Source organism: Microtus oregoni, unplaced genomic scaffold, assembly GCF_018167655.1.
Source record: "Microtus oregoni isolate MIOR12 unplaced genomic scaffold, Mior012 000013F_ref0000133, whole genome shotgun sequence".
Taxonomy (NCBI): domain Eukaryota; kingdom Metazoa; phylum Chordata; class Mammalia; order Rodentia; family Cricetidae; genus Microtus; species Microtus oregoni.
In genome coordinates, this window is record NW_024543072.1 from 17,471,426 (window position 1) to 17,487,640 (window position 16,215).

The 16,215-nt window shown below is 41.3% G+C and overlaps 1 protein-coding gene across 2 annotated transcripts; it reads left to right on the forward strand.

The window, feature by feature from the left end:
* Dydc1 (DPY30 domain containing 1) lies at positions 1-12,951 on the forward strand. 2 transcript variants are annotated; one of them, XM_041663092.1, is made up of 7 exons: positions 1-27; positions 528-697; positions 1,162-1,263; positions 5,422-5,511; positions 9,417-9,470; positions 10,079-10,183; positions 12,798-12,951. In XM_041663092.1, exons 2-7 carry the CDS (start codon positions 551-553, stop codon positions 12,825-12,827), a joined length of 528 nt encoding a protein of 175 aa, XP_041519026.1. In that variant the 5' UTR covers positions 1-27; positions 528-550; the 3' UTR covers positions 12,828-12,951. The 2 variants fall into 2 exon arrangements, with proteins under 2 accessions (XP_041519026.1, XP_041519027.1); XM_041663093.1 differs by having other exon boundaries at positions 5,425-5,511.
* The last annotated feature ends 3,264 nt before the right edge of the window (positions 12,952-16,215 follow it).

A 16,215-nucleotide genomic window follows, 5' to 3' on the forward strand; every position in this document is an offset into this window, starting at 1 on the left:
GCCAGCCCAGCCATCTGGGTTGTTTACGTAAGTTCTTTGAGTCTGGCTCCCTATCTGCCCATTTCCTGGGATGCTGTGGATGTTAACTGGCACCAGCATAACTTGGCACAATGTGATGGACAATGCTAGTGTCTAGTTCTGACTCTGGGACTAAATGAGAACCTTCAGGATGGAGAAGCTATTTTAGCTAGGACTTTGACAGCGTCCTTTTGTAGACCATTTGAAGTTTTCTGGGGCCAGCTTGCTTATGTCATCCTTAATGAGAAGTACCCATGACCATTGACAGGGTGGAATATTCAGGTAGCCTCCTTTGACTTTACTCTTTGTTTACTTTGGGACTGGGTTTTCTCTGTGTATTTCTGTGTATCTTGGAACTCACCTTGTAGCCCAGGCTGGCATTAAACTCAGAGGTCTGCCTGCCTCCAGAGTCCAGGGATTATAGGCAAGTGCTACCACTGCTTAGCTTGACTTTACTCTTATCTATGCCTACTCAGAACACCGTTTGGCTCTAATCAAAACTTTTGTAGACGGTTTTGTTTAGGAGTTAGAAATGGAGTCAACATATCTTCAGCAGTGCCTGGGGACATGCCTAACTCAAGGTCTCGCAGAAGTGGCAAGAGTTCGCCCAATGGATCCAATCGAATATTTAGCCTTGTGGATTTCTAAGTACAAGGACATTGTGACCTTGGAGCAGCAGGTAAATATGGGTCTCCTTTGAGGGAATTAGAAGAGCACGATAATTAGTCCATATTGTCTATATTTTTATGTTCAATCTTGCTTTCCTATTACAAAAATGTTTATTATCTAAAAGCTTTGGACAATATGTGAACGAATGTAGAGGGGAAGAAAACAGAAAGAAGGCTTCTGTTTTGATTTTAAATATTTTCAACTCAATATTGGCTTTTTCTGACATGTTTGCTGTAGCTTGGTTTTCTTTTTCTACTTTTACTTTTTCTTTATATTCAACATACAATATCAATTGCACATTCTTTGTTTGGCTAAGGCATAAAACTCCCCCAAATTGTTGCATAGTTTCCAAATGAATAGAGCATGGCTTTCTTGACCCTTCTTCTGAAGCTGGTGGTAGGGAGGCTTCTAACATTGCATTGACTGATTGGTCTCTAATAAGCTGTGTGCTGTTGCTTTTTCACCAATCGCTAGAGACAGAAAGATATGATTGATTTGGAGCGCGAGAGACAATTAGCACGGATGGAGCAGGAAATGATGGAGCGACTCAAAGCAGAGGAACTCTTGTTTCAGCAGGTGAGATAGGCGCTCCAAGGTGACGGAAGTTAACAGCGGCACCCTTGGTGTGGTCAACCCGCATCCTGAAATACTCCCTGACTCTGCTCACTTAGACATTGCTCCCTAGTACCCCCATCCTTGTTTGGTGAAGAGGAAATACCATGAGGTAAAAAGGCCACCCAGATACTGTGTTGTTGTGGAAGCCAAGAGGGCAACAGTCAACAGTAGCACTGCTTGTCGGTGGTCATTCAATGCTTAGACAATCTCTCCAGGATCAGTGGTGAGAGTGCTGTAGTGGGTAGGAAGGGGGATGGTGAGTGAGATATTGCTTTCATGGAGTGTGTGAGGGGAAAGGCAATGGGTTTTATTTTGATTTAGGACCACATGGAACACAAGGAGTGGTGTTAGAAAAAATAGAAAAAAATGATATGAAACCTTTTATCCACAGTATTAAGAGGAAATGGGTCTGGAAAACAAGTGGATGAGCCCTCCTTTGATTGGAGTTCAGAGATGAAGCATAGATGGCCTCGGTATAGGTGGGTGCATTGGCTTGTGACATGAAGTGGAAAGCTGACTGTTTCCATCTTCTTTATGAAGTAAGAATCAACAGTGGCCACACACTTAAAAATCAAGGGATGATGTAGGAGGGATGGAAAGAATGATGAAGGTTTGAAATAATAACCCTAGGAAGATGGAACGGTGGATTGATCAAGCTTTATGTGTTGAACATCTCTAAAAAAAATCCAAAAATGTTTCTATATATGAAACTTTTGCATGCTTTTGTGGTGTCAAGGAGTGGAAAATTCCACACTGTTAAGCTTGGCTTCCCATAAAAAGTACTAAAATATGGCATATCATTACTTTGTGTTAGAAGGTAAAATATAGCTGAATTTCATGTTTAGTCTTGGGCACCATACCTGAGGCATCTTATTACAGATTCATAAATATCTCAAAAATATGAGCTCTGAACCACTTCCAGTCCTAAATCACCTGTATAGTATAGCATTTGGGACCAAGTATGCATAATAGTGCTGTCTGCTTGGACCCTCCCTTCTCTACAGAAGCAGGAATTGTCTGTCAGCTGCTCTCCTTCCCTGAGACCATGTGTTCACTCTGGAATTCTACTTCACTTTCTTTGACACATCTCCTTCACCCTACTGGAAGAAAACTTAGTGACATTAGAAACTCAACATTTCCCTAACATGTTAGCCAGCAAAGCTAATCTGCCTTGTGTTGAACCCAAAGCATTCCATTTGCAGGGGCTGTGAAATGTCGGATAACATTCTGCAGGAGATGCTATGGCTAATTAAAGAAGTGAATTGGTGGGCAGACATAGATGGGAGAAAGAGAGTGGAACCAACAGAAAGGAAAGGGCATAACAGGGAGTGGATTGTGAGGAGAAATAGCAGAGCGTTCTCTCTTGCTCCCTGAAGTGTTTGAGTTTGGAGGCTGAGGAGTCATTTCCAACTCAACACTGATGGCTTCAGTGAGTAACTTGTGGGCACCTTGGGAACATCATATCCTAAACAAAAGCCAGAAAAAAACTGGACATGGTGATACATGCCTCTAATCCCCACACTGGGAAAGCAGAGGCCAGCCTGGGATACATAGTGAAACACTGTCAAAAAATAAAAGAAAGCAAACAAACAAAAATCACCAAATTTGAGAGAAAATACTCAAGGGCAGTTGACTTGATTTTAGTTGACAACTGCTATTGCTCCCAGTGTCAACAAATTGACCAGTGAATGAAAGAAAAAAGAGAAAGAAAAAAAGGAGGCCTTGAATAGGCCTAGGTATGGTTAAGGAGAGCATAGCCAGAGGCAAGGATATCAGTGAGAGTCCAGAGTGAATGTGAACCTGATCAGGCCATAGGAGCAGAGGGAGGAGGGAAGAGCCAGGTGGGTAGAGAGTAGACAAAAAAGGTCTTGGTAACCAAAATGTCTGGACTATATAGGGAAGGCAGCTGAGGGAAGGGCACCCCAGTCCCTGTGCTGGAAAAGTTTAGTATAGGAGGTGGGGTGTGCTAGCCATACCCTGTGACAGGGATGAACTGAGGGATGCTGGGAGAAGTGGGCAGCCATGTCTACTTTGATATGTTAGCCATTTGTCTCGAGTTGGAGACCTAATATCAAGCTTTCTCACTAAAGCCCAACAATCTAAAAAAAAAGCAAAAAAACTAAGTTTGTAGGAGGACACATTTCTTTGAGCATGTAGATCAACACTGTTCAAATTAACTCATGCTGGCAAATGTCATTCCTTGCTTTGAGAACAAACAAATTATTTAGATAACAGTTTTTGCAAGCTTGTTTTAATATCTGTGAGGAAATTGCAAAATGATAAAAGGAATCAATCTTAAATATTCTATTTTTGACCTTTGCTTTCTTTTCTGAATTAAAATATTATTGTGAGAGTGCATGCCTGTGTGGTTTTCACAGGGATGGGGAGCAGAGCATGTGCACACATGGCCCATGATGTGTGGAGGTCAGAGGGCAACTTTGTGGGGTTGGTTCTCTTCTTCCCCTTTTACATGGGTAATGGGGACTGAACTCAGTTGTTAAGGCTCACTGGCAGTGCTTTTACCCACTTAGCTGTCTGATGACCCTTGACCTTTGCTTTCAATGTGAGTTAAGATTATGGGGATGTGTGCATCATCTGTGAACGATGCTTGTTGCCTTCTTTTAGTGTGGTGTCATAGCCATTATATACAACAAATCGAATGGTATTTTGTTATTGAGGTAAGAAAGCATTTCATGCCCCATTGTGTCTCTAAAGTGTGTCTATCAGCATCTGTGTCGTCTTCTTTTCTTATTGTTTGTTTCTTTGTGACAAAGTCTTATTATATTAGCCCAAATCAGCCTCCAACTTCAGGTCCTCCAGTCTTAAGTTCTTAAAAGTTGGGGTTACAAGTGTGTCACTGCATCCAGCTCCTTTGTGTGATGATATCAGTGTTTTGAATGCCACAGCATAGCTTTATCACGACACTCCAGATACTATAGTTGGGCAGTGTTGTTTGATCCTTAGTGCCACAATGGTGCCACTTTTCTCTTTTGTTGCCAGTGAAAAGCAGCCTTGGATGATTCACAATTGGACGAGCCGCATTTCAACCAAACTGTATTTCCAGATACTGGAGCTTGGATGCTATATCACTTTCCTATATCATTATTCTTTTGATTTTATTTTCCGTCAACATTGCAGAATGCGCATGGAACTCTTGGCTTCTGAGCTGCACCCAAACAGGAGCTGTGTCCCATTTGGTCCACAGGCTTTGCTGCTGCTGTCTGTCCTAGTGTGACACGCGTGCTGCATTAGGACCAAGTACACGGTTAACTGAGGGTTGGGAGACTGTCTGAGCCATGGACCAGCTAGGCCTTTAGGCTGTCCACCTGGTAGGCATAGAGTCCGAATCCATGTTGGGTGCCAGATGAAGATGGACGCTTAAAAGAAATCCCACGTTAGCTCAGAATTGAGAATAATAGACAGTTATTTGTTTAGGGGGTAGACTCACAAATTAGAATCCTCTGCTGGAACGGAGAACACTAACCGAATCAGGCAGCCAGAAAAGAGGCAGATGCATGCTTTACATCACCATAAATAGTATAACAGACCACACCCCAGTGGGCAGTTAACTTAAAGGCTATTGGCTGTTTGATTTCCTACAGCAGTTAATCAGCTGTGTTTACAGAGGCACACTTTCACGGGCATAGACTGTTGTCTCTTACTGCTTTGCATTCAAGATTTGGTTCTCTCCCAGCCCCCAAATCTCACTCACCTCAGGAAAACCACATTAGTCTTATTTGTAATTTTAAGAACAAAAGGGACATACCTCGGTTCTGTATACAACACCTCCTACCTTTGATAATTAAAGAAATGTCTTTTTTATGCTTAAAAAAATCAATCATTGTAGAAGCTGAGTATTATTTGAATATAATAATTTTCCTAATTTCCTGAAATTTAGTTGAGGACTTAAAAGTGACACATAAGCAGGAGTGGTAGCTCCAGTAACGTCAGCACTGAAGAGGTGGAGGCAAGAGGACCGTTATGAGTTAGAATCCAGTCTGGGCTACCTAGGTGAGACCCGTCCAAACAAACAAACAAACAAACACGAGTGGTAGAGCTGATGTCTAGCTATTGTTCTGTTATATCTGCCATACGATTTAAACACCTGTGACCATTCAGCAGCAGCTGGCATTCCAACTGGAGCTGGAAATGCAAGAAAAAGAGAAACAGAAGAAGGAAGAACTCCAGCAAGCTGAAGCGTTAAATAAGGTAATGTGAAGTTTGGTAAGTGTCTGCTCCTTAGAAGCCTCTAGACTCTTCGGGCTGTTTCTTCCAGCCATACCAAACACCTGTTCCCCATCACACGTGGGACTTCAAGCCTCAGCCTTTCTGTCTGCTCTCCTGATTCACAACAGCGGCCGCAGCTCAGTGCCACAGGCAGCAAGCAAGGAGTTTAAGTAGTCACGTGTGTGCCTTCGCCAGCCACAGGGGCCTCCAGAGGGGCACTGTCGATGGCTTTGTCAGGCGACAGCTGTTAATTATGTTAGCTGATCGGAAGTTATTATGTTGCTCTTCTTCATGTTAGATATACCAAGAAAGTCATTTACATTTTTAAAATCTGTTCTTATGTTGATTCTTATGTCTCTCATGAAAACAAACAGTGCAGTGACTTAGTTAAAAAAAAGTCCATTTTCAGTGGTAATACATACATAAAGTCAAATCTCTAGTTTGTCCATTAATTGCTGATCTACTGAAAAACGTGTGCCATACAGGCCTGACTTCTGAGTGACTACACAAATGGCTATTGTCTTCCCTACCAAACTACAGCTCCCTATATTGAACCCGCAATTAAAACTGAAATCAGAAGCAAATTTTATCAAATATATGTGATATATTTATTAATGGATTAAATGAGGAAAAAATAATCATTTGAAATGTTTCTTTTTTTCCTTCCTTCACTCCGTCCTTTCTCTCTCTCTCTCTCTCTCTCTCTCTCTCTCTATCTCTATCTCTTTTTTTCTTTCTTTTTTCCAAGACAAGGTTTCTTTGTGTAGTGCTAACTGTCCTGGAACTCATTATGCATACCAGGCTGGCTTAGAACCCCGAGCTCCACTTGCCACTGTCTCCTGATTGCTGGGTTTAAACATAATTTCTTTAAAAACCTATAAGGTGGTGAATTGAAAAAAAATCATGAGATATTGGAGGATAAATTCAAGTATCTGTGCATAGTTTTAATATCCAGATACTGGTGATGGCTTGTACAAGGAGCATTTTTGGAGTGATGTACATAAGCTCACACACGTATTAACACAGAAGAGGGTCATACCCATGTCTCCAGACAGCAAGCCTCTGTGACCAGTCAACACAACTTTAACACGTTCATGTCCACATTGGCCTAGTGTCGCTCATCTCCACCCTGGGAAATATCCCTGTCTCACTCACCACTCAAACTCCATTGATCTACAGATGCGCCATGTAAATTGTCATTCTCAGAGATATTTGAAGAATCCTGAGTTGAACAGGGGTTGGACTCTGGGGTGTTTGCCTCAGACCCTTGGGGGCAAGAGAGTCAGGAGTTAGCAGGAATGTCTTCCCTTTTGCTGACTGGCACTGATTTCACCTCCTTCCTCGTGCTTTTGTTTGTGGCAAAGGATGAGGAACTTGGGTCTGATTGTTGTACTTTCAAACATCGAGGAGGAACAGATTTATTTTCTGGTTTTAGTTAAAAGAACTAGGGGAAAGATTAGTGTCGAATATTCATCTTTATGGTTTAGGGTAGTGGTCCTGTAAGAATATAAACTGCTTGGGGCTCCTGTGTGGATTCAGGATAAGAACTTTCTAGAAAATCCAGTATAGCAGTGCACACCTTTGATCTCACCATTCTCATGGCAGAGGCAGGAGTATCTCTGTGTTCAAAGCTAACTTGGTCCTCAGAGCAAATTTCAGGATAGCCAGGACTACGTGGAGAAACCCTGTCTCAAACAGCAAAAAATAAACATAAGAATTTCCTAAAAAAAAAAAAAATCATCTTTGTAAAATAGTACCGCAGATACCCCTATAATTAGGGCGGCCATATGTGCAGTCACAAGATGAGTAATCTTCCAACTGCCAAAATGGCTCATTAGAGTATGAGTCATGTGACTTTGCTACAAATGATGGAGGCCGTAGGAGGTTGGCTTGGTTAGAAGAACCTTCTCATTTAGTAGTGGCCTCTCGTGCTGGGCCCAACATTTACCCTGCAGCATGTGAGTGTCGTTAAGGACCCATGGAGACCCTTTGGGCTTTGAGAGTAACTTGCACATGGTGAATTCAGTTAGGAATATGTCCTCCTGTCTTCTCGTCTATAAAGCCTGACTTCAAACTCTCTTTAAAAATCTCTTATTATGAAACGTTACTTTCACATTGTTGCTTTTCATAGTTGCTAGAACTTTTGCTTCAGTTTTAATGTTTCATTCAGCCTGTTTCTAAAATTCATATTTTTATTAAGTCTTAGAAAATTTTATACAATGTATCTTTTTATGCATTTTCCTTTTATTTTTGAGAACATGATGTAATTATACCATTTCTCTATTTCCTTTCCTCCCACTGAGCCCTCCCATATACCTCTTCTTACTCTCTTTCAAATTCATGGTATCCTTTTCATTAATTGTTGTTACACACACACATATGCACACACACACATATGTATGTATATATTCCTAAGGATAACCTGCTCTGTCTGCATAATGTTACTTTTGTGTACGTTTTCAGGGCTGATCATTTGAGATTGGACACTCAATTGGTGTGCTTGTCCATGGGGAAGACTGTTTGTCCTGTTCTCAGCATTTCTTAGTTGCCTGCAGTTCTTAGTGTAGGGTTGTGGTCTCATGGGCTTTCCCCTGTCCACTTTGACGTATCTATTATTGCCCTTGTTCAGCTCATGTTCTCAAAGTCATGCTAGTGAGACTTTATGGATATGATTTCTGACATCACGAGGAGACAGTGTCTCATAGCAACGCCCCCATCCTCTGGTTCTTGCAGTCTTTCCACCCTCCCTGCTGTGTTTCCCGAGCCTTAGGTGTAGGAATTGTTTCGTAGATGTACACACTGAAACTGGACTCCACAATGCTGCATTTTAATTTTAATTGATTGTGGTTTTATTTTAATTTAATTTTAATGTGGCTTAAGTTGAATTTAATGTGGTTTTTCTGTAATGGTCTCTGCCTGTTGCAATGGGAAGTTTCCCTAATGAGGGGTGAGGACTACGTTTATCTCTGGGTACAAGGACAAACATTTAGAGTGTAGTTAGGGATTGTGCTGGTGTAGTAAATTGGTTGCAGGTTCTCCTTCAAGAGTTGAACCACTCCAGATCTCTTAAGATCAGATTAACAAGAGGGGAGTCTTGCTTGGTACTGGAAACCTAGCTCAGGTCAAGCGAATTCATGGATCTTGAAGGAGAACCTGCAACCAATTTACTACACCAGCACAATCCCTAACTACACTCTAAATGTTTGTCCTTGTACCAGAGATATTGATCGGGGGAGGGGGAGGGAAATGGGAAGCGGTTGTGGGGACGAGGCAGAAATCCTTAATAAATAAATAAATTTAAAAAATAAAAAGAAAGAAAGAAAGAAAGATCTGAACACAATAAAATAGTCTTGAATTATAAAAAAAAAAAAAAAGAGATCTGGAGAGCGATTGGTTACCACTAAGGTAGGTGTGCTACTACTGCACTCTTAGGGTTATCATGCCATGCTGGTCATCGCTGTGGTTTGTAGGCATCATAACTGGCTAGGACTGTTGTTTGTTTCTTTCCTTTGGAAGCTCTCATGGCACCTTCTGGTATCACGAAACCTTGTCCCCAGGAGAAAAGGCATTCTGGTCAGTTTCAGCTCAGGGCTGTGTGTCTGAAGTGTGTGATATCTTCAAGAATTGAGATTTAACTCCCATCTAAGGTCAGTCCATTTTGAAAGAGTTTTTATCTAATTTTAAAGAGTTATGTCCTATTAGTATATAGTAATAAACGAAGCTGTGATCCATTGTTTTGTGTGCACTATATTCTAATCACTCCTTGGAAAGTGGCATTGTTTTTTTTTTTCTATTAAACTGATCATAGCACTTTATAAAAAAAATTAAAAGCCGAACTTGAAATAGAAATGAACTATATTCGGTGTTTTCTTCATTTTTTTTTCTAGGAGATGAGTATGGAAAGCATGGCTCGGGGTGAGGAGCCTATACCGTCGTCAGAGGTGAGAAGGGATAGCTACTGTGTGTTATGTGAAATGAACACATATCTCAGAAGAGAAACCTTACTTTTGCAATAGTGGCTGAAGTTCTAATAAGGGCACTGTCAGGACCGCTGGTACAGGGTGAGCGTGGAGGTGCACACGCCATCATAGTGCCTGAGGCTGGAGAGTTGTGACTCCTGGCACGCCTAAAGTGACATAGTGAGGACCCTGTTCGAATAAACGAAAGCAAAACCAAAAACCCCGTGAAAGCGACAGTTCAAATGGATATTCTAACAAGTCACAAGTGCGTGGTGCTTTGAAGTAAACCTCAAAATATATAAAATTTGGACATACAGTATGTACTTTTATATTTTGAAGCTACAATGTCCTATTATATTGCACATAGAATTACTTCTACATTATGGATTTTGAAATTCCAAATTATTTAAAAATAACTTTTAGTACTTCTTAATGTAATTCTCTTATCATTTACAGGCATTGGTGAATTCTACTAATTAACAGTGTTTAGTTTGTGTGCTTAATTCAGAAATTTTATATCAAAATTGCAAGAAAAAGAACACGTTCATTTTGAAGGCATGTGAAAGTAAAAACTGACTTTGTGACTGTAGGACTTAATGATGGACTCGGGCAAAACCCTAGCTGAAATAAGTGATCGCTACGGGGCTCCTAACTTGAGCAGGGTGGAAGAGCTTGATGAGCCCATGTTCTCTGATGTAAGTATCAAAATGGATCCCAGAAGAGACTATTTTTCATGTTGATGAAGTCTAGTATACGAGAGGTGGGTTGACAAATAATACTTTTCCCTCATGCAAAGAAGAACAAATGTGTAGGTGCTAACCAATTTTGAAAAAAAAATGTACCTTTATTTTATGTGTATAAGTATTTTGACTGCATGTAGGTATATGTCTTTGTGTTATATGTGTATAGTGCCAGTGGAGGCCAAAAGAGGGTGCCAGATCCCCTGGAACTGGAGTTCCAGAAGTTTGTGAGCTGCTATATAGGTGCTAAGATTCAAACCCAGGTCCTCTAGAAGAACAGCATTGCTCTTGACTGCTGAGCCTCTTTCCCAGTCCCGCTAACCAGATCCTTAATTGGTGCTCTGCCTGTTGATGAAGCATCGCTGGCATATGTCTAACTAGATATATGATATAGCATATATAACCTCTATAGCTTCATAGCTGTCTATGCTTTTAACTATTTCTAAACATCCATATCCATGCATTTTACAATTAGATTTTGAAAACACAAACAGGGCAGTATTTGATGTTTATCGTTAGAATGACCGAGAGTTCTACTGTCCATCCCAGTGTAGTTCATGACTGAAGGAAGAGCCCGTGTTAACTGACTCTGATCAGCGGGGGACTTCCCTGAAAGGAAGGCCATGTGATGGCTAACCTTGGCTATCAACTTGATACACCTGGAAATGACTTTGAACTGCCTCCATCAGGTTAGCCTGTGGGTGCATTCATGGAGGCATTTTCTTGATAGCTGGTTGATGGAGGAGAGCACAGCCTACTGAGAGCTTGGTCTGAATAAGAAATAAGGAAAGTGAGGGAATGAAACAGTAAGCAGTGGTCTGGCCCGGTCCAGTCTGCTATAGCTTCTGCTTCAGTTATTTCTCCATCATTCCTCGGTGATGAATTGCAATTTGGAAGTGCAAGCCAAAAAGCCCCCTCCTTCCATGTTGCATTGGCCATGGTGTTTTGTCACAACAGAAAGAAAACAAACTAAAACAGGTGCATCTTGTTACTTTATTCTGTGGGCATTGAGAGGGTGGGCTATGATGAGGATGGAGGAATCTTGATGAGGAAAGAATTCCATGCAGAAATCATAAGAAGAAGAAAGACCCAGGTAGGAGAGAGCAAAATGTGATGCATAGGGCAATAAGGGATGAGGTCAGGAGACAACAGGAGCCAGACCCTGAAAGGACTTGGCGTCCTTGCTCTGGATCTCACATATTTTCCTACAGGAAGTGGAGACCTCTATCATCAGAGCTGCACTTTAGAAAGAGCGTCTGGCTACAATAAGGGAGAAGAGTGGGGAACTAGGTGTGAGGAGATCAACTAGGTTTTCATAGTAATCCAGAAAGAGCATGGATGCTAACTGAGATGAGGGAAGGAGCAAGGTGTTGAGGAGAGTGTACAGGGTGAGAAGGCCTGCAGGCTGGGGTGGGAGGACCCATATGGAATTGCAAGATTTAATGGTGGCTACTGGAAGTAAAAGAAAAGATGTGTTTAGGTGTCTCCAAAGCTATTCAGAAAGCAGGGCTAGAAGTGCCTAGTGGCAGACAGTAGTGAGCTACAACTAATAAACAGCTCCATTCCTTTGAGCCCATAGGCCATTGGGAGGGGGCTATAAGAGACCAAACAAGGAGACTTGGAACTAGAGATGGCAGGAAGCTGCCAAACAGCCCAATGTTCAAGCTGAGCTTTACAGAGCTGGGAGAGACGTGAGACTTAACAGCAGGGAGCTGAGAAAAGCCAGATCACATGAGCATGTAGCTTAGGCAGATGGGACTTAGGAGCAGAGGGAGTTATTGGGAGGACAGAGGGTTTTTATCAGGTGGAGAGTTAGAAAAAGGCAGGTATTTAAAAGGGAGACCACATGGGGCTGTAATAGTCATCTGCATGCTCAGATGTGACCAGAATGGACTTGAGTTTGGCTCAAGAAATGAGGAGAGGGGACCAAGAATGAATCCTAGCTTTTAGCCGTGAGCAACTGAGCTGTGAGTGTTATCCTGGGATGAGTTGGTGAACATAAGAAAAGGAAGAAGTGTTTTGAACAGGGAGGCTTTCGTCATGGAGACTTTGAATTTCTGATGATTCTGGGATATATATGCACATGACCAAAACCCATTTTATGTATGGTATAGCTCTGGTAGGGACAGGAGGGCCATGCAGAAAATTCAAATTCAGCAGCCAAGGATATATGTGTTAACTGAGCTAGAGGAGGCGACATGGTGTTGAGAAATGAACACAGTGTGTGAAGATCTAAGTTGTATGTAGGAAGGAGCCAGTAGGATTTCCAGTAAGAGGAGCCTGGACTAGAGAGATGACTACACCCTTAAAGGCCAAAACTCACAAGGACGTTATTCCCAATGGTAGGTGGCTCAGGAAAGGGTGTTGCTCTTAGGAAGGGTGAGAAAGACAAGGGTAAGCCTTCATTGGGAGCATCAGTTATAATTATATACTACCTGGGTACTCTTCTAAAATTAACCGGAACTCAAAAACCTTCCTTTACAGGATCGCATTGACAGTACTTAAGCTCTATTGTCTTTTGTGTCTTTTCATTGTAGTAAAGTTTATTTATTCTGTATTTTTCTTTTAGGTTGCATTAAACATTGATCAAGATTTGTAGGATCAATCAACTGTGAAGAAATATTGTCTACCCATTTCAGACTTCAAATCACAAAAGCCCTTATATGTAATTTCCCCCCTCCAAACTTGAACTCTACTCCCCACCACCACCCACTAACTTTGTAAATGGGACTCAAGGGTATCCTTAAAACAGTTTTCTCAGTACATCTGGTTACTTGTGTGATCTATTGTAGAAGCATAACAGAATTTGCTGAAGCAGCAAAAAGAGGCAAGAGATGAGCCAAAAGAAAATGTACATCTCTACAAAGAACAAAATTACTTGGAAAAAAAGTTCTAGTAAAGCAACTACTACTGAACGAAGGATGGAGTTTCAACAAGTCTCAAATAGTGTGTCTGCTTTAGGAATGAACTGAAAAACATTTTTCAAGTTGCTGGCAGGTGGCACCTCATAGGAACACTTCATCAAAATTCCATGATGTAGCCAGATTTGAACAGAGTATTTTCCCATTGCTCTGTTGGTGGGTGTTTTCGAACTCGACTCAACTGTATCCACTCAAGAACAGGTCTGGGGTTTCCTTTTCTTTATTCTCTGTGCAGTTGGCTATCCAGGTCCCATCTTCTTTAACAGAGTTTGTGAAAGTAGGGTTGTTGAAATGAGTGTTCACACAGGCTGTGGAGTGGGAAAGTCTTGGAAGGTCTGGAGCATGCTTTTCTTTTCTTTTCTTTTCTTTTCTTTTCTTTTCTTTTCTTTTCTTTCTTTCCTTCCTTCCTTCCTTCTTTCTTTCTTTTTCTTTTTTGTTTGCTTTTTGAGACAGGGTTTCCTCTGTGTAACAACCCTAGCTGTCCCGGAACTAGCTCTTGTAGACCAGACTGGCCTCAAACTCACAGAACTCCACCTGCCTCTGCGTCTTGAGTGCTGGGATTAAAGGCATGCACTACCACTGCCCGGCACTTGGTTTTTCTTGATCAGTCAGTAGGCTCAGACATGAGGGCACCATGATCAGACAGATTTTTTGGTTCCTTTGAAATTTCAGGATATGTCTAGCGCCCTCGGGAAAACTTTTACAAAACGCTTCCATATCTAAGGCTATGGTGTTGAGTTTTCAGTTCTTAAAGACAAGGATATAAAACCACAAATGTTAGAAAGAAACCCTTTTGCTTTTAATGATTTTTGTATATAATATCATTTTTCCAAGCCATTGTTCAGTTGGAAAGTGAAACAATGAAAAAACAGGAGAAATTACTCATTTTATTAAATGTAAATATTATCATGTCATACCTGTTCTACACATTTTCACAAGAAGCTCTGGAGTGATGTGTTCTCTAGAAATCTGCCAGGCACTAGGGTACAGCATGACATACCATCATTCACACCCATAAACAAAAGTCTGTTAGAGAAGGGAACTTGTGGTGATGCTTCATTTGTATTTTAGTAAATAAAGTTTGCCTGAAGATCAGAGAGTAAAACAGCCCCACTGTTCAGCCTTACAGACTAGACAGTATTGGCACACACCTTTAATCCCAATAGCCACACTAGTTTGCCATAAGAACTGGGTGGTAGTGGTGTACACCTTTAATCCCAGCCCTCGAGGGGAATTAAGATGGGAGAAGACAGCTCTCACTCACAGTCTCATTCCGAGATTCTTGGAGGCAGGATCGCCATTTCAGACTGAGGTAGAGGTAAGAGTCAGTGGCAGGCTGTTTTGCTTTTCTGACCTTCAGGTTGAACCCCAACATCTGTCTCTGGGTTTTTATTAATTCTGCTACAGGAACTGTGTCTTTGCAGGTCTATTCTGCCTAAGACTAATCCATCATGGGTGGCTGGAGGTGAGAGACAGGAAGGAGATGAGGTGGGAAGGGAGGTGATATTTTTTAACTTTGCACAGCCTGGGACAGTTCTCAACAGGAATAGGTGGATTTGGCTGGTCACAGGCTGAGACATTGCGGTTCCAAGTAGGGTACAGTTTTTGTTTAAAATACTCCTGACCAGAACTAGGTGAAAAGGGGGAGAAGTGGGTATTCTTCACCTTTAAGTGAGTTGGGTGTCAAATAGGGCAGCTAATCCTGGCTGTCCATCAGAGCCATAGACTCCTTTGCTGGTGGAAATTAGGCTCCTTTTGATAGACTGTCTACTGTTGGACCACATCCTGAGCTTAATATGAAAGGATCTAGATCTTCTCTGTCTGAACCAGGCTCAAGGATGCTGAAGAATCCTGGAGCGGAGAAAGCAGATGGGAAAACGGTGGCTACAAAGGATGCAAGCATAGGTAATTTTCTTAGTCAGGGTTTCTATTGCTATGAAGAGATACCATGACTATAGCAAGTCTTATAAAGGAAAATATTTAATTGGGGTGGGTCACTTTCAGTTCAGGTTTGGTCCATTATTGTCATTGCGGGAAACAAGACCGTATGCAGGCAGACATGGTGTGGGAGAAGGAGCTGAGGGTTCTTACACCTTGGCCTGTAAGCGTCAGGAAGTGGTCTGTCTTACTGGGCATGGCTTGAGCATATATGAGACCTTAAAGCCTGCCTCCACAGTGACACACTTCCTTCATCAAGGCCACACCTCCTTACAGTGCCTTTCCCTTTGGTGGGTATTTTCTTTCAAACCACCACAGTAATTAAATTAATTTCTTCCACTGCAAAAGATGAGATCATTAAAAATGACAATGTTTGCAGACACACTGAATCTGGAATGGAAGGATGCCGATACTGAGCAAAATTAAGGATCAAATTATGTATCAGTAAAATAAAAAGTATACACAATTAGGCAACTTTTGTCTGTTCCACCAGCTCTCCACTCTCTCCTTTTTGAGAACCCCTAGATTTATCCAGAAGAGAGAATTTTGAATGTCATTACCACAAAGAAGTGGTAAATATTTAAGGTAACAGAAACACTAATTGTTCCATTAGTTGTTACCTATATATATGTGTGTATGTATGCGTGCATGTATGTATATATATTTAGCACACATAAATAATGTAAATTATGTGTTATTAAAATAAAATACTTCGGGGCTGGCGAGACAGTTCAGCGAGTAAAAGCTCCTGCCGTTAAGCCTGACTCTCTGAGTTCTGTACCCGGAACCCACATGGAGGAAGAAGAAAACATTCCTGCAGGTTGTCCTTTGACAATCACGTGCACATAGCATGTGTGTGCCTATACACACATAATACACAATACACAATAATACACAATAAATACACAATAACAACATTTCAAACTTTTTCATATTCACTTTATTTTTGTGCCTGGAAATCTTCAGATTCCTCATGGGCAACAAGAAATCTGTGTTTGTAGTACCTTAACTACGATTAACTACAATTCCTCATGTGAAAGTAAAATAACATTTAACTGTTTTGTTGATTACCAAGCTTAAAATATGTAGAATTTTTTTTTCTGGATTTATTTTTAAAATCTAATTTAA

What these genes read in the sequence shown, in the direction of transcription:
- Dydc1 (XM_041663092.1), top strand. Translation starts at nt 551, where the DNA reads ATGGAGTCAACATATCTTCAGCAGTGCCTGGGGACATGCCTAACTCAA. An exon ending in TTGTGACCTTGGAGCAGCAG is followed by an intron (nt 698 to 1,161) that starts GTAAATATGGGT and finishes ACCAATCGCTAG; the next exon opens with AGACAGAAAGATATGATTGA. An exon ending in ATGAGCCCATGTTCTCTGAT is followed by an intron (nt 10,184 to 12,797) that starts GTAAGTATCAAA and finishes TTTTTCTTTTAG; the next exon opens with GTTGCATTAAACATTGATCA.